At 37.0% G+C, this 19232-nt stretch overlaps 1 protein-coding gene across 3 annotated transcripts; it reads right to left on the bottom strand.

The window, feature by feature from the left end:
- Positions 1–275: 275 nt before the first annotated feature.
- Positions 276–17612, bottom strand: LOC134641171 (uncharacterized protein C14orf132). 3 transcript variants are annotated; one of them, XM_063493427.1, is made up of 2 exons: positions 17435–17612; positions 276–1198 (listed from the first exon to the last, which is right to left on the bottom strand). In XM_063493427.1, exons 1-2 carry the CDS (start codon positions 17459–17461, stop codon positions 980–982), a joined length of 246 nt encoding a protein of 81 aa, XP_063349497.1. In that variant the 5' UTR covers positions 17462–17612; the 3' UTR covers positions 276–979. The 3 variants fall into 3 exon arrangements, 1 of the variants encoding a protein (XP_063349497.1); XR_010095507.1 differs by lacking the exon at positions 17435–17612 and adding an exon at positions 5293–5552 and having other exon boundaries at positions 1086–1198; XR_010095506.1 differs by lacking the exon at positions 17435–17612 and adding an exon at positions 5289–5552 and having other exon boundaries at positions 1088–1198.
- Positions 17613–19232: the final 1620 nt, after the last annotated feature.

Genomic DNA, 19232 nt, shown 5'->3' with positions numbered 1-19232 from the left:
TGACCTGTGCAAGCATATTACTACAATTTTAGGACCATAGCTTTTATTCTGTCCAGAGTCCAAAATAAATAACTCATAAATAATAAATTTCCTATTTTGCTCAGGTAGCAGTGCCTAGTAGAAAATGCTAATACACTGTTTGCAGGGAGGCTAAAATAAACATCCCTGTGACACTTTTAGTCCTTCAGCTTTAAAGGGCGAGCCGGAGGACAAGTTTCTGTGGCCTTTAACAATCAGAACTGTTTACAAAGAAGTACACATGATTAAAACTGAGTCATAGCCATGGGTTTTAATGCATATTAAACAGGTTACACACAAAGGAAACCAATGAATTATGATAGTGCTCTCAAATGAAGCATTCTAGAAACAGGCAGTACAAGGGTAACAGCAGAAATGTCTTTAAATCTGTGCATTGCATAAGGGAACAAAGGTCTGTTTTTAACTGTAATATGTAGTTTTCACTTTGGAAATTTTTTTAAAAAAAGGGAAAAGTTCCTGCATCGTGTAACTTTCTGGGTCTTCAGTCAGATGAAATGTGAAAAAAAACTACACGATGTACATGCACGTCATCTGAGTTTGGCCATTGAGCCATTTTGTCACATTTTACGTTAAAGTGAACTTCTGTACCAACTGCTAAAATCACATTTTTATCTCATATATCACAACCTTAATTGTTGCTTTCCTTTTGTGGTTGTTGAACTGTACAAATGAACAGAAAGATTCTCTCAGCTAATTATTTCAATATGATCGCTGATTTGAAAAAGGAGTGGGGTGACGGGTCTGTGCGAATAAAGACTCCCATGCAAATTCCCCTGCAAAACTCAAACTGATGCTTACATTTAAAATAAAAATAATCCATGGGATCAGTCTTAAAGTAAGGCTATTTTACAACATTTCTAGAGAAAATATATTTTCAAAATATACAAGAGTTGCCATGTCCGACAGCAGCAGAATTTTTTTGTTCCACTCCTCTACTTTGTCAGAAGGCACAGGCACAAACCACAGCCACCACCACTATGTTGCCAATTGTTGCCAGGACAGCAATCCACAGCCAAATGGTGTCACTGGACACTTTGCCGTCATCCTCGGCTTCTGAGGGCCGCGAATAGCCGGCATTGAGGTTGGACGTGGACGTCTGCAAGGATGTGTTGCCGTTGTACGGAGAATCCATGAAGGCCCCGCTCACAGCCGGGAATTGCTGCCAGGCAAGTAGAGAAAGAAAAACAAAATTGGGTGATTAATAAAGTCAGGTGCAACAAAACGAATGACAAGCTGAAATATGCGATTAAATAGGGTTTTAATCTGGTACGTAATATTTTAAGGTCTTTAACCTACAATGTAGTAATTAGTAAAATAATTACTACATAACTACTACATAGTAGTAAAATTGGTGCTATAAAAATGAAAAATATTGCAAGTGAGCACCATTTTCAGTACAACATAAATAATACACTGACGAAAGGCACTACTGGAAAATGATATTTTCTGTTCAGGTTAAACAAACAGCTGCTCCTGGTCTCAGGAGAGCTGTAGCGTACAGTGAAGAGAACGCAGCATCTCAAAGGGATTAATTCTCAGACGGATTAACAGTCCGTCACATGCTTCACGTTACTAAAAGCTAAAAGAGGATGAAAGAGAAAATCAGAAAGCAAACAAGACACAAAATGAATCCCATTTTTAGCCTCAGGTGGAGGTGTTTGTCCTCTGTGGGTTTTCATATTATCCCATCATACAGACAGGAAAGAGATGCAGCCAGTAGTCATAGAAATAGGAGCACACGCTCATGTATGTTTACGCTCTTCTTCCTGCCCTACACACACATTTACACACATGCGGTCCAAGCCACTTCAAGTTTTAGCAACTTGCTTAGGTTATGTTGCTGTCACTATTCATCCCGGAGGTGTGACACACACACACACGAGGTTGAAACTCAGGAGGCGTCGGCGTAATCCGCTGTAACGTTTCTCACAAACTCACCAGAACACCCAAACACAACCACACAGGGTGTCTTATACTCTTAAAGCAGAGACTGCACAGTCTGCGATACAAACAGACAGCCCAGTGACCATTAATAATTCTAGTTTTCACCCTGACAGATGAAAAGTTCAGCTGAGTTTGACCCTTTGACTTGTAGGTATTTAGGCATGTTAAGGAGCCGTTCTGTGATTGCTGAGCAACATAATGTTCAAAATTGACTGTCCAAAAAGGTGAGTCAGATCTGACTGTGACTGGAAATGTTCATTTATTTGAACAATAGTATATTTTTAAGAACTAAACATTACTTCTTATCTATATTCATTAGTTTGTTATTTATTTCTGATCACTGCGATCACCCCCTCTGGAATAGGGGACGGATGATTTGAATGTAGCTCTTCAAATCCAGGCAGAATATGTCACGTTCAGCCGATGAATAAATGTTTCTGACGCTGCGTCATTGTGACTGCAGCTGAGGTCAGACCTTTGTGACTGTGAACACAGCTATGGCTCTGGGATGTTTCAAACATCAGGTTCAGTTTGACCCCAAGAGCTTCTCAGGCAGCGTTTATGTCCCCATCTACCCTCTCTACAACCTAACTCCAGATGTGACTTCAGGGCAAATTTCACTCATACAGATGTTTTTGTTTTTTTGTTTCTAAGAACTCACTTTGTTATCACTGAATATTTACAAGAGAACTCTAGCTGAGTTTAGTGAATATGCTTTCTGTACAAGGGAGCAGATATATTTGCCTTTGTGAAGTTTAAACGCTAATTTTGAGGAATGAGCAAAGAGTCATTTGAAGCATGACATGAGAACATGGTTCAAATGCCTGCTAGTTTTAACTAGTAAGACTTCTTCTGTCTTCACACGAGATAAAGGACACAAGATTTAATGGTTTTTTGGTTTTATTTTAGTTTTTGGCATGAACTGTCTTTGTATCTCATCACTCTTTGACCAGCTATTAGGCACAAAGACAAAAAACCGCCAAACAAATCCAGATTCAGGCACAAATATTGAACATAATAATGTACAAAACAGCTAATCCTTGATTTCAATGCAGAAAAATCCACTGATCACATGGGGATAAAGCAGAGCTTAGGCTACATGTCCCAGCCAAGCAGATCGCAGAGCTTGTAGTGTACATATTAAATCCAGTGTATGTACAGTATGATGATGTTTTCCAATATACACGATCATTCATTCCCAGCTGTCTCATCTTATCCAAAAGCACCTGCATGTTTTCATACCATCCTTGAAAAAAAAGGAAGAATTTAAAACATTGCAACCATTAAGATGTGGCAGCATAATTCATGAGAAAACTTTGTGAGTGCCCACAGACGCCATCTAATATCTATATTTAATTAAAACTGCCTCCTGGGATTTTTCACAAGTGAATGCAGGTTTGGAGAAATTTATCATAAAGCAAGCAACATGTAATCAAATCATACAGAAAATCTAACTACATATATATATGTATATATATATATATATATATATATATATATATATATATATATATATATATATATATATATATATATATATATATATATACATATACATATATATATATATATACATATACATAAAATGAAGGCAAAGCATACTGTAACAGTGGGAGTGGTGAAATCGCTCACTTTTTCATTAGAAAGTTTGTGCCCAGAGGCAGTGTCTCATTCTGCGAGTAAAAGAAAAAGGTCATCAAGAAAAGCAGCATGAGCATGAGCAAGTGTTATTACACCACATGGTTGGAGGACAAACTATCCAAAGATATAATGAGTTTGTTTTTAGGATGACACAGTCTGAATTCAAATAGTTTCATATATACTGTACACTATGACTCCGCGTGTTCAACTGAAAGTGGAAGTCGGGTCGTACTGTATGGATGCTAACACATTAAGATCTAATTTCTGATTTTAGTTCAGTTTATTTTTTGTTAGTTCATTTTACCTTTATTTGTTTATTTGAGCAAAAAAGCTCAGTCTTTGGATGGAAAATCTGATATTAAAAGCCTGTGGCGACACGAGAAAGGATTTGGCAAATGAGTTACAAATTAATGAATTAATGAACCACGGCAAATGCAAATGCTGTGCTCTTAGATGTGAACCAAAGACATCCACTGCAGTATTGTACTACAAATACAATACTTTTCAGCAGTGTTTTTACATACAACCAGCCACACACACACACTTAACCACACATCTACTCTCACACACAACATGCTTACAGTCACTGCACTGAGCAGTGTGAAAAGGCAGCAATCTGTTCAGTCACATTAAAGTTATATAAGGAAGTGACCTCTTTCAGTGCTACAACATCTTCATAGTTTTGCTTTAAGTGCTGTTTTTTCACAGTTTAGCTCAACATTTTCACTGTGTCAGAATCTCAGAACTGTATGTGTCTCCAGCTAAAAACTACTGTGTTTATTTCTGAATTGTGCATTATAAGATCTAGAAAAATGTAAGCTTGTACTGCAAACTGTAAATAAAGAAATCTAAAGAAAGACATTGAGTGTATATCGTGAACCATATCAGAATTGTTTCAGTTAATTGTCTGTTAAATATTGGATTTATCTAACTCACTGTTTTGCTTTCATTTTTTAGCCACTATACTATAGTAGACGTGGTATAAAAAACAGCTTTATATTCATCTGCAGTCGTTCCACAAATACGCTAATATATATCTTTATCTTGATCAGTATGATATAAATGCTATAGAAATGTGACAAATTAAGTCATATAATAAGTGAGGTTAATCCTCTTCTAACTGGATACCACACGGACTGAGTACCAGATAACTGAGATTTAGTTACAGACCACACATTTAGAAGAAATACCAATCACCAATCACACTCAGAGTGAAAAAGTGATTTAGCGGTGATAGAAACACACCTTCAGTCAAGGAAAAAGCTAAATAGAACCCTAAATTAAAAATACATAAATAAACATAATCTTAATGCATATCTAACTCTCAAGAAATAGACGATCATATTCAGCCTGTTGCTGGTCCTGAAAATACAGATCACCTTCTTGTTTACTCTCAAATGCTCTAAAGTAACAAAACAAGTCAAGTGCAAAGCTGCTGGGATACTGAATTTGAGACTGCACCTTACACATGTCTTGCATCTGATGCACGGGACATTTTGTCATGCTTTTGATACCAAGAGCAATCTCCATTAACATCATACGAGTAATTAAAAGTTTCCAAGTGATTCCAGGAATCCTTATACAAAAATCTATGTATCTAAAACACACCATATAATGACAAACAAAATAGAAAGAAAGCATGAAAACAGGACAGAGAGTTGTACCTACTGCCGGCTGTATGCGAAGAAAGAAACCAGTTCTTAGGATGCGGTCTGTCTGGTCCTACGCTCTGACTTAGAGTGCATCCAGAAACAGAGAGGAGCTGCGCTTCATGAGAATGAGAGACCTAACTGCATCTGAGAGAGACACAGTATACACTGAGAGAGAGAGAGACAGAGAGAGCGAGAGAGAGGTATCCTTTCCAGTGAAAGTGAGAGATGAGTGTACACTGTGAGAGCATGTGTGTGTGTGTGTGTGTGACAGCTATAGAGATCCCACTGTGAGCGTATGGATGTAAAAATGTGCGTGGGTAAGGGTGGGAGTGGTTTCATCTCCGAAACAGCTGAGCTGGAGGTTTCTAACCTCACTCTGACAGACTATTTATGTATCAGTGAAGGAGAGCCCTGATGGACGGCGAGAAAAGTGAAAAATGATGTCGTTCAGCGGTAAATGAGAAGCACAACAGGGCGCAGGTATGAACGACTTGAGATTCATCCACTAACAGATTTGAACCGGTGGCACTGTGAGCACTCGGCATTCGACTCAGCTTGCTTAGTCAAATGCATGTTGGCATTTCGGGAGCTCGTGTACAAATATTAACAGCATTCATCTGCATGTACGAGTGAAGCCATACGCACAAATTAGAGAACATGTGTGTAAGATAGCATGTCTCGCAGCTTGTGTGCGTCATGCTCTGTGAATCCATGCAGAAGACAACTGTCTCAATGTGTAAGTTGTCTCAGTCATTGTTTAACACCACCATACTTTTTGTAAAACATGAACAAAGGATTGGTCAAATATTTGCATTCATACACAGCAACAGTGCCTCCTGCTCATCCAGTTCAGGGTTAAGATGGGTCTGGAGCATGTCACGGCTGTCAGGTCACCAGTCTGTCGCAGGGCCAACACAGACAGACAGACAGACAACGATTTACACTCGGCCAATTTAGATTCACCAGTTAACTTAACATGCATGTCTTTGGACTGTGGGAGGAAGCCAGAGTAACCAGAGAGAAGTCATGCAGGCACAGACAGGACATGCACACTCCACACAGAAAGGTCAGTGGATTTGAACCCAGGACCTTCTGCTGTGAGGCAAAACTGCTAACCGCTGCAAAAACAGAAACATACAAGTAAAGGAATGGAAAGAGAAGATGTTTGCAGAGAAATAAAGAAACAAGAATCAGAGCAGATCTTCTGCCTCTTAACTTTTCACTTCCCACCCGTCACGCCGTAATATGTAAACTTTTATCCTCCTAACTCTATCCTGATGTTTGCTTGAGACTTCTACCTCTGCTTCTACAAATCTTTATGCCCTGCTTTTGACCTCCTCTACATCTTTCTCGCTCTTCAAATGTAGTGATATCACCCGTAAAATTAACACATTGCTGTTTTGTTTTCCTCCTCACATCGTCTGACCTGCTATTTTTGCCTCCACTATCCTTTCATGAATTTTCTCATCTCTCCCTGTTTCCCTGTGCATCACTTTACTCTCTCGATCCATAGCGTGATAGTATCATCCATCCCTAGATGATGTAGCGTGCAGTGCTGCAGGACTTGTAGTACTGCCGAGATATATCTATATATTTTAGAATTAGAGATTTCTTCTGTTCATCTGTTTAGAATAAGTTGGCATTTGAGTCTACTCTCTGTGCCCATCTGCATGTGCATCCTGTTGTTGCTTAGAGTGAGGAAGCACATGTGTAGCCTTTATGTTTCTGCATGAGGATATGTGTTGGCATTCATTTGTCTGTCTCTATTCTAAATGAACAGTTGCAGGGAATGCATGCCTATGTAGATATAAACCTTTATTCTGTGTGACTGTGTGGTTGCATACACGTGTAAATGTATATGTGTCCAGGACAGGCATGGTTTATAAAGTTATGTAATGTGCTTCTACACTGAGCGGAGATAGAGAAAGCGCCTTTTGTAATCCCACACTCGTGTACACACAAGACACAAATGAATGCACACACATATGCTGCAGAAACACGCATTCATCAATCACTGAAAGTGCACAGTTATCTAAAATTAGAGGGGATTGAAGTGAAGAGAAAAAAGATGGAGAGAATAAAGAGGTCCATACTCACATATGTTTTGTTAGATATTCGTCTTCAGAGATGTAGTGTATCTTTATATTTAAAGTGTGTTTCAGCTTTATATGCAATATCTTAAAAGACTGGGAAGATTATGTTTTCATTTCACCTTTGACAGGTTAGATATTGCCATGACTGGGATCTTTGGTCCATATGGTGCTTATTTAAGAGAAAAACATGGATGGAAGAAAAAGGGAAGAGAGAAGGAGAGACAGAAGAGAGAAAAATAAAAGGGTGAATAAACAGCCTCACAGCATCCAGCTGTTCATCTTCTTTGTGAAACATCTGTCATAAAATTACAGGCAGTGAAAGCAGAGGAAGGGGAAGAAAATACAGATGAAAATGATGCTTAGCTAATTCTTTATTCATACAGTTTGCACAGTTAGCTCTGGACTGCTTTGTACCCTCACTAGGCATTTACTGCATGGTTTTATTATATAAGGAATGTTATAATGTTATTACTGGTTAACCACAACATTAAAGCCACCTGCAGTTGAAGTGAATAACACTGATCATGCAACATTCTCTTTATGTGTTTGTAGAATCTCCCCCCAAAACACCTCTGTAACAGAAGACGCTCTCGCTAATAAGCACAGGTTAGTTAGCATAATCCAGAGCATTTAAAACATGCAATCTATAGAGGATTTATATCTGATGAACCAGCAAACATTTCTGCCTAAAAATGTACTTCTTGGCTACACGATGTTATTCTTTAATAATAAATCTGATATTTGTTTAGTGATGGAAATGCTTATTTTAAAAAAATGTCAGAGATGCAGAGAAAAGAAAATAATATTCAAAATGAACCAGTTCTTTGACAGTCTTTCTCCAGCCATCTATCCATGTTATTCTAGTTCAGTGTCTTGGGAGATCTGGAGTCTAGCCCAGCTGTCACAGGTCAAGAGGTGAGGTATAACCTGGACAGGTCATCAACTCATGCTGACACTCACACCTACTACCAGCTACCACCCTGAGCACACCCAACTTTACCTGATCACAAGTCTCAGTTTTACTACACAAGATAATTTAAATAAATAAATAATCAAATGGAGTAATAAAGCAAGCTTGAGTGGCTTATGGTTCTGAGGCCATGGTACTGGGTTATTATTATGTACAGACAGTTTTTTCTGCAGAATTCTGTGATTAAAAGAATAAAAACTAAAAAAGGTACAATAAATGCCTTTGAGACAAACCTAGTTTAACTGAGTTCATTTTAAATCACACCCAAGACATGATGGTTTGCCCTGAAATAAATGACACCAAGCAAACTAAATCAAAATGTAGTATGCAGCTGAAAATAATTTCCATAATTTATAAGTTAATGAGCCATGTGATGAGAAGAAATGTCTAAGGCGAACTTTAGCTGAATGAATTCATGATAAGAATTGAAGCAGCAATTGTGCGAGGAGAGGGGGAAAAGAAACAAAATGAGCAAGAAGACGAGCGAAAGAAAAAAAGAGATGACCGCACTCGGTGATGAGCAAGTGCGAGTACTCTGCAGAAGAGCCTGCTCTTATGGCTGGTTGAATCTTTGCTTAGTTTTGCTGGAGGCTTCAAATCCTGACTGACAAACAAAGAGCAGCATTCACTCAGTTATTGTGTGCTTCAAACACACACACACATACAGTATAGGTATTGTAACTTAATGTCACTTACGCATTCAATTGCAAAAAAGGTTTAAAGGATTTAACTGAATTTATCAGTTAAATATGATAATGTTAGAGCAAATACAGTTGTGATGACAGGTTTGCAAACACTCGTCAATGATTATTTGTGTCTGTATGTATAATTTTGACATGAAAGAATTATGCCTTAACGCCCACTCACATCCTGGGCCGTCTGACCGCAGGAAATCACATGATAGGGTGGGGCTAGGTTTCACAATGAGTTTACCCGAAACCTTGGCTGATTGTGACCTACACCCGTTTTCACATCTTGGCTCATGTGATTAGGTAGAGGATCTTTAGGGGGTCCTTTTGTCCCTCTAGGGGGGATACTCCCACAGGGCTTAAATCTGGGACTCATTTCACTCTAGAAACGAAGAAGTTTTTCGGATGAGAGGTGAAACATCTTCAAGCAACTTAAAAAAGTCCAGACGCTTTTCTTTCTAAGCTCCTTAAACTACGATGACCTGGATGACTGAGAACCTTCACAGACATATGCTGTAAAATCATTCCACCCTGGAAAAACAACACTGCAAAGAAATCCTTAAAACTCCAAAGTTACTATGATACTCATCCCTGTGAAACATGGCTGTAAGCTTCTGACCACAACTGTAAGTCCATGTATGGAGGAGGTTGGGGTTGACAAATGGGTCAACAAACCAACAACAAACACAGCAAGTAAACCTTAACAGGCAGCTGCTAGTTTTCAGCTTCTATGTAACACCCATGCACTGATTTTTTTGTTTTCCCTCACATGCATGTACTCATCACTGGTAATTACCAAAGTGGTTTAATCCAAACCATAACTTAACCAAGTATTTTGGTGCCTTGAACTAACCATACAGTGAATGGCAATATCTCTCTGCTAACTGGTTGGAAAAACTCAAGACAACATACAGTCATCAAAGGCAATAAAAAATGAATAAAAAAGCCAAAATAAATTCAGTCATACAGTAGATACAAATCTTTTTAAATGGCTGGTTTGTATTTAATTTCTGTACTGCAGAAGGATAAAATCCTTGGGACTTGCGTTTTATGTCATGTCTTCCATTTGCTTTTTAGCAAGAAAAACAAAATGCCAGTAAATTTTTTGTGCTGCCTCTTGTAGAACAATTTTCCCCGACTTTAATCAATGATTTATAAATAACCATTTTCATCAGTTTTGAACATGGACAACATTTCGTTTTGCCTTATTAATAAGTTATGAAATTCAACTTTTACAGAAAGGAACAAGTAAATCTGCAACAACAAAGCATAAGCAACTCCGTACACAAACACATAAAAATATATGTATGAGGTATCATGCATTATACCTTATACCCTAAACATTTGTTCCTTAGTCATTTCCCTTTGATTATATAATCTGATTATGTTCGTATTTTAGTCTTTCTCCTATTCATGATGATGGTTGAGCGCAGAGGAGTTCACAGGGAGCACGCCATGTGAACTCCTCTGCACTCAACCATCATCGTGAATCCTGGTTTTGTTATCACTTGAACAACCAAGTCACGCTGCCATGTAACAAAGAGCATGGAATCACATGTACATGGGTTACTGAATGTGTTACCTCATAGGTCATCTGACCTTATCAGGAATGCTTCTGACGGTTGTATGAAGCCAAGTTATAATGTAGTACATAAAAGGAAACACTGAAAAATTTCACCGGAGATTATACTACGCTGCCATGGTATCATGGAAAATGAATGAAACACGTCACTGCATTAAATTTTAAAGCCTCGGTAATGTGAATAAACGCAGACCAGAATGATACAGAACACTGTTAGACAGTCTAATGCACAACACTGTCGAATGATTGCTTTTTTCCATGTGCTCTAGCCAGGAGTTGCTTCCAGCATATTGATACTTGCCCAGGAATAAGAAAATAATGACAAAACATGGTCCACTTACACCTTTAATACATCAGTTTTTCCATATCCAAAGTTCCAGGTGAAGATGTAAATGAAGCTTCGGTTGCTCTGCATCAATAAATAGCAAGTGCTACAGAAGAGGAGCGAGCATAAAAGGAGTAACATTTTTATGGGCGGTAATTTCAAATGAAACTTTTCGAACAGCTCAAAAATTATCACCAAACATCCAAACCATTTTTGCAATTTGTCACAAAATGTTCAAAGTTAGAATTTCCCAGGGAGACAAAGAAGTGCAACACTGAGAGATGAAGATTGAGGATATGGTAGAAAGATTTTTTTTTTTTCAAAAGGTAAGGAAATTTAAATTTTATATATGATGCCCTCATTTATTTATAGTTTTTAAATAAGATATTCGATTCTACATTGTGATTATTAATTTTTTTATATCAAATTGAACTATCTAAATTTTGTGTTATTCAAAGGCTGCATAAAAGTTTTAGGGAGTCTGATACAGTTTAATGCAGGCTAAACTATTTAGTTTGCAGTATTGTTGTACAGTTTACAGTAATGCACTGTGTTGGATTGGTGCAGAGCAGGCTGTGGTGTTCATGGTCAATATTAAGTTACATAAATAATAAATAACTTAAAAAAATTTATATTAATTTCATGTGTCTAGGGGTTGAAAATCAGCCATATATCTTGTGAAACATCTACTTATATCTTGTTAAAGTCAGTTAGGCGAGTCCACAAAGAGCAGTGAATACTGAAGTAACAGCACAGGTCAGCTGATTACAGCCTGTACACAAAGAAAATTCTCCAGGAGCTCGCATTACTTTATGATCAGCAATGCGAGCTATATATATATATATATATATATATATATATATATATATATAAATAGGAACTGTTCATCAGAAATTAATTAATTATCAGTTGACAGTTGAATTATTTATGTAGCAATGTGCAGTTGTGTCCATCCTGTCTTATGTATGACGTGTGATACTAATCTGTCATGTCAACCATTGTGAATGAATAAAGCATCACAGAGGTTATAGTACGCCGCAGGGCATGTATGTATCCTCCCCTCCGTGCCTTTATTTGTCATGACTTCAGTTATTTCTCAAGGTTATCTCAACCCTGTGCTGAAGGAACAAACACGTGAGGTGCTTCATGCAATGTTAAACGACATACAGGCATTTTTGAAATCAACAGAAAGACTTCCCAAACAATGTGAAGCACACAAAGTAGAAAAAAAAGAAACTTTGTAGGCACATTTCATACACAATGGCTAGTTTGGATTTACATAATTGCATAATAATTTTATTTAAAAAAATCAAAACACTTTTAAAGTGAAAAACATAAAAACTTTGTAAAGTATATTAAAATCAAGGAAACCAATTTAAAGGAAATGTAAAAATAAAGAACCAAGACAAAAAATAAGACACTGCCGAAGTTTTCTCTGGAAGCTCGCTCCATATTTATAGTGCATGCTACCTTAACGCTTAATGCTTTTTCCATCTTTATGTCAAGACAGAACATGCTCTGTAGTACATGATCATGCTCTGTCATAATATATATGAAGTACTACGAGTTCTGCTTTGCAACCTTTACACAGTAGGGGTCAAGAAGTTGTAGAAGTTGGTCAGAAAGTTAGTGGAAAAGCAAAATATTACACAACCATTCATGTCAGCAGTTCAGCGTCTGATAAATAGAAAGTCTGGGTATTAAAGAAATGCATGACTTGCCAGTGTAACTGCTACAGAAACTGTTTATATACAGCTTCACTTTCAAATTTCCTCACTCATTTTTGCTGACAAAACACGGCTGAGAAAACACTTTAAAAGCACAGACTACCAAATAATTCACACTGGATGAAATGAACAACACCAAACATGGCTTGGAGCTAAATGTAGTTTGGTAAACCTAAGCTATGTATAAAAAAAGAAGCTTTACTTAGTTTATATACACATAGATAGATAGATAGATAGATAGATAGATAGATAGATAGATAGATAGATAGATATTGTGTGTGTGTGTGTGTGTGTGTGTGTGTGTGTGTGTGTGTGTGTGTGTGTGTGTGTGTGTGTGTGTGTGTGTGTGTGTGTGTGTGTGTAAAATGTACATGTACATTTTAAAGTTATTGTATATTTTTATTTATATGCATGTATGTCTTGACATAAATTCAGTATAACACAAAAATTAAAGCTCAGCTTTAGCTTTGTAGTTTGTGTCCAGCAGTCGCATGAGCAGTCGATGATGCTGCCAATGTCATGTATATGTTAAGGCCATTGTGATTCTTAGCCATGTTGTTTGGGATGATGTGAGCCCTGAATACTGATGACATATGCTTTACACGGAGGTCAAGTAACGGGTGGTAGCTGTTTGACTAATGTGCTGCCTGGGCATGCCTTCAGTCAGTCATTATCATGCCTGAAAAGAAAGTGGGGTTCAATTCCAGGAGAGAAGATGTGATACTTAAAAAAAACAAACTAATTCCTTTCCTATTGTGGCCCTAAATTGATCATTATTTTTTTAAAAAAATATCAAATATGATTGCAGTTAAACTACTTAGATTAATGTAGTTTTACTTGTCCTCAGTACTGGACAACTGGACATCAGTAACAGGGAACTTCTTAATGCTGAAAACAAAATACAAAAAAAAAGTATGATCACATATTTTGGTCATAAATGTGTATTCAGGCAGAACAGCAAACGTATTAGTAGTTTTAGTTCTCAGTATTACATACACTACATACATGCTTTACTTTACAGCCCTGTAGTTCTGTATAGATCACTGTATGGATGTGGGTAACTTATTTGTTAAACAAATAGCAATACGAAAATGTGATCCATGTTTCTACTTTTGGATGAACTGGAAGAACGAGCTGCTCATGATGGATCCGATTTGCTGTGTGTGCTACGCAGATGTCGCTCCAAAGCATCTGATAAACTCTTTAGCAGATGGTAATCTGACCTATATTTACATCGCACACACTTTGATTGGCATTGCTTAATTAAGACCAGTCTAACAGTCACTCCCAGAAAGAAAAAAGGGGGTTGGGATTGAAAGAGAGGAAAAGGGTCAACAGAGGAGCAGTCTTGGAGGTTTGTTGCTCAAGGACACTCAGCATCTACAGGATTTGACAAATACATATTGAATTGAACAGACATGTTTCCATTTTCCTTTAACTGTTCTGAAAGGTCAACCTTGAATTAGGCGGATTATGAAACTGATTTCTTTGCCACTATATTTTGTGCCATATTTAATGTAGTGGAAACATTATATTTACATCCCTCATCAGCTCAGTTATGACCCTTGAGCCTTTCACCTGAAAAGACGTTCAGCATATGTCTTTGGTTTACTTTGTTCCAGTTTTTTTTTTTAACAAAGTTTTGGAGATGCGTGGTTTTCAGGTAGCGACGATGTTGCGACACTGACAGTTAGTGTGGGGTGATTAAAGACCACACATTGAGCACATCTGATGAACTATCTAAGAACAGATGGCTATCAGATGAGGCTTTCCATCAAACTCCTTCAGCCAGACAGAGTTCACGTCTGGAGCAGAGAAGCTCAATGAGTAGAGAATTAAAGGGAACTACCACTCAAATGAGGGACATAAATGTGTTTATTATTGGTTGAAAGAGTTTATATTTTAACCTACAGCACACATGCAGAAAGTCTAACCAGCTGTGTGGAAAAGCTTTGAGCTTCTGTTGCCATTACTTGAGCATGTCTTTGCACAGAGGGTGTGTTGATTTAGTGCCCATAAGCAGATGGTAACAGGAGACTTTGCACAACAGGGTACCCATCAGGAAATAGGTACCCAATCTCCAAAACTACTGTGTGTGATACAATGACATCTCCTCTTTGTGCCTTAGCATCATACTGTTTGATATATGAAAGCTCTTTTTGCCAAATTGGAAAAAAAAAATTATTTCCCCGAACAGCAGGTTTTCAGATGTGATAAATAAATACTTCTGTGGCATATTTCATCGGGAGTCTATTAAACTGTGTCTGTTATGAATGAATGCTGTCACAACCACTATAATTTTTTACATTTTGTCCAAAGACATGTAAAAAAATGGTTTCTAAGTCTCAATAACACTATTTAGTCCTTAGAAAAAAACTTTAAAAATGATCCGTCATATCTGTAAGTTCATTTATCCTCTCCACATAAAGAAAGATGTATCTATTTTATACTTGACACTAAATAATCATGATTTTTTAAAAAAAGACAAGCTAATAGACATCCTAGTTACTAAAATATTTTCTGATGAGAAAAGTAAAAAAAAATCATCTTTGGAGATGCACTATAGATGCTTTCTATTGCAAATAAAGCACTACAGTAAAAGTGACTCAGTTCCTCAAAGAGCACATTCAGTGAAAATAGGAGTTTTACTGTGCTTGCACTTAAAAGCCTATGGATATATTGCAAAACACATCTGTAGGCTTTATAGCCCTGCAGTACCCAAACGGGTCACTACTGCAACATAAAACATTGCCCTCAGGTTATAGCTAAAGCTCAAGATCATAATTCAGAGGCTGGGAAAAAATGAGAGAAGAATATTCTTTCATGATTCAGAGTAACAGAACAGAGGCTGCTCTGTTAACCTTTAAAGAAAAAAGTCCAAGTAAGTTCTTATTTTTTTTAAGCATGTTGTTCTTTGCAGATGCAAGGATGCTATTTTAATAAAAGACTTTTAAATGAACTTAGTGGACTGGAAAGCTTCACTGGTAAAAAAGTAAAATGTTGAGTTGCTGATGTGCAAAAACTGCTTCATTCATGCATCATGAAAATGGAAAGCCCTCTATCTGACAGTGATGTGTTTTTTTCAATTATAACACTTGAAGGCAAATCAACATACAGCAAAGGAATATGCATTCAGTTTGAGTCATGTGAGCAGTACCCTCATGGACAACGATGTCTTTGTGAACAAAGCTGTACCCCAAATTGTTCTCAACTGTATTTCAGTCCACATGAGTGTATGGCTCATGGATACTTCACTCCACTTTGTTAAGAATTGACAGAAAGACGGGAAAAAAGCAGCGCTGATGTGACTCAGTTGTTTAAATCAAGCGTGAGTCCTTGCTCGCGTGTCTACTTTGGGAGAAGCTACTGCACAGACTGCTTCTGACTCATATCTGTATGTGTGCTCTGTCTAAAATTGTACAAATAATGTGCAATTTTGTACTCTTCAGTGTACAAAAAGTTTTCTAATGATTCAGTGACTCAGTCTACACACTGTAGCTACAGTTCCCAAGTAATAACAAAGGCTGATAAAAGTAGACAGTGTGGGATCTGCACTTTGTCTACTTTTATAATAATTTCGCTACAATACACTATGTCTGGAAAACCTTGATTACTATGAGATCAGGCTGTGGGCTTTTAATGCTTTGATACTGGACAACATATGAACCACTACAGCCAGGGAATCCAGTGGCAGTAGCATTAGTTGGTGGCATGGTCACTGTAAATTAGTGCAATGTTGTTCTAAATGATAACCAGTTTTTAATAAAGGTCATCGAAAGGCATAAGTCCCCTGTAATTAAATGGAATTCCAATGTTAATCTTAAATTACAATTTCATTATATTTACCTACAAATTCTTAAAGTTAAGAGTATGGGGGTCACAAATCAGGTTTTTACCTTAAACAAATCAATACTATAAGGAAATTTAAATATTTTAAAATTTACTACAGTAATAGTGTGCAGTTTAATGGTAATTTTGCAGAAAAACAAACACTATTTCCCCATCTGACATCAAAAGTACACTGTACTATGGAGTGTATTCACTTTGCCTTTTTACATCTTTGGATTCATTATGTTGTTGTGTATGATGGGTTTTTCTATTAGTCTCTGTACTTTATTTTACTAATATAAATGTGATAAGGACTATTCTTGTTTTTCAGCTTACAAGAAAAGAAATACCTGTAAAAATTAAAAGGTCTACGTGACTTTATAATGATGGAGCTGATTCTAACTTCGGTTTTTTTTTTTTTTTCTTCCACTGTCGTGGTTCAAATTTAACTTTCAGACAGAGGTTTCTCCTTGCTTGTAAAACACATGGAAGTTAGCCAAGGTTAAGCCACTCCATATAGTACAGTGTACTTATGACGAAAGACTGGGAAATATTGTTTGTTTTAAGCAAAATTACCCAGAATCTATGCAGTAATTCAAATTTCTTACAGTATTATTTGTCTACCCTATTCTAGGGTAACAAATCATCCTTTAAGTACTTCTAGGTAAATATAAATACATATTAATTTCAAACAAAATGCAGTGAAATTCCATTTCATTACAGGGGAAGTAAGTATTATAAAAGTGTTACCTCTTTGTCTTATGATGACACATTTTTATCCTGATGGGAGTGCTCTCTTCTAAAATCACATCGTTTCAATCCATTTCTACCATGATCCAGTATCTCGTTATCTCCTCTTTAGTAAAAAAAAAACCTTTTTAAATATCCGTCTAAAAGTCATAAAGTGAGAGCTTAAATGGATAACCATATTTCTGCTTCCTTACCTGTGCAGACATCAGTGATAATTCCATTATCCCGGGGTCAAAGGTTGCCAGCTAGAGCGTCTAAAGAAGGCGGTCTTTAAAGTAGAAGTCAGACAGCTGACAGCAAAGAAAATAAAAGGAGAAGAAGAACGAGTATGAGGGTTTTAAAACGGCACTGCTGTGCTTCACTCAGTGTACTTCTGAATCCTTTTCATGCTTCACAGAAGAGTTTATTCTCTCAATACATGTCTCTCCCCCCTCGCTCTCTCTCTCTCTCTCTCTGCCTTTGTGGATGTGTATGTTGCACATAAAGCATGCTGATATGGCTTTGGCACTAAACTCCACGTCTTCCTGTTACAACTTACTTTGGATTGAACCCCATAATCCCAAAGGTGGATCCTTGAATTATGAATGTATTGCATGCATGGTTTTTTTTTAACCCCATTATAAAGGAGTCACGGGCTGTGATTAAATCATGTAGATAATAAATATTTCCCCTATGTGTTATAGGTTATTATTGTGTTATAGTGTCTCTTAAAAATGTATTTTTGGCTCTTTGGCTCTTTGGGTGAGGGAAAGCTTTGACTATAAACAAAAGTTTCCATTTCTGGTTTGTGTTTAGTATCTTTTGAAATGCAGCGCACATTTAAATATGCATTTACATGTTTAGAAAGGTCCTAAAACAAAGTTTAAAATAGTCTCTTAGAGGATTTCTCCTTTATGTTTTATATTTATTTAGGTAGGGTAACAATATCTTAAAGATTAAATTTAAATCTATCATTGAGAATTTCTGAAAAACAAAATGCAATAACTTCCCTGTTATTCAGTTCTTATTTTCAAACACTAAGTACTGATGACCATCCAGAAACAGCTAATTGTTTCCTGCTTTATATACCCCATGATTATTTCAGCAATAATGTTATCGCGTCCAAATGTACCAGAGTGCAACAACAATAATTACACTACCTGGGACTCTGTATGCCGTACAAAGAGATACTTTTTGATGATGATACAAATTGCCTCTGATGACTGTAGACCTCTATAGTACTTTGTGCCCTTTGCAGTAATTTTCAAATGCATGAGAAAATAGTCCCTGCTCTAACCCGTGTGTGTGTGTGTGTGTGTGTGTGTCATAATTTAGCGTGAGAAAATTACTCCACATTTATGTGCCCTGCATGTCCATGTGTAGGCTGGGCTGTTTCAGAGCCTCTTTGTGCAGTACAGAGTTTGTCACAGTGCCTGAGGGCTAGTGACTCCAGCTGTCAGTGGAAAGAGTGAGACACAAAGTCATCTTAAACAAAAGAGTGACAAGTGAAATGTGTACGATTAGAGAGAGAGGAAGCAGATCCACTGATTGAATCAGTTTGCTGCCAAAATTAGTTTGTGTGCTCACATCGTGTTTATCAGTTAAAACCCACAGGAAGAAATGTGGTTTTACTGGGTACATTTCTTTATCACACTTCCATTGCCAATCACTGTAAAACGACGAATACAATAAAGACATCATAGCCACAATTGTTTTCACATATTCTTTTTTTTAATAAGGTTGTTGTATGAATGGATGAATGAATGAATGAAAAGTGCTATATAATAAACACTGTGAAACCCCAAATATAGAGAGTAAATTCTTTACATTTCTTTTAATCTTTTTAATATGTGCATAATCGTTTTTCATAGACTACACAAAATGAGGGAATTATTTGACAATAGTATAGCGCTTTAAGAGTGATGCATTAAATGTGCGTCACAATTTTTTTTTTTTTTTTTTTTTTTTTTGCCACTTGGGGGCAGTAGAGTCGCTGCACAGTCTCTGAATGCT

This window comes from Pelmatolapia mariae, linkage group LG14, assembly GCF_036321145.2.
Source record: "Pelmatolapia mariae isolate MD_Pm_ZW linkage group LG14, Pm_UMD_F_2, whole genome shotgun sequence".
Taxonomy (NCBI): Eukaryota; Metazoa; Chordata; class Actinopteri; order Cichliformes; family Cichlidae; genus Pelmatolapia; species Pelmatolapia mariae.
Note: the sequence above shows the minus strand (reverse complement) of the source record. Positions and strands in the feature narration are given on the sequence as shown.

Excerpts from the sequence above, each read along its gene's own strand:
- LOC134641171 (XM_063493427.1), bottom strand. The coding sequence starts at position 17,461 with ATGGAATTATCACTGATGTCTGCACAG. Across the intron at positions 1,199-17,434 it reads TATCACTGATGTCTGCACAG|CAATTCCCGGCTGTGAGCGG; the intron begins GTAAGGAAGCAG and ends CTTGCCTGGCAG.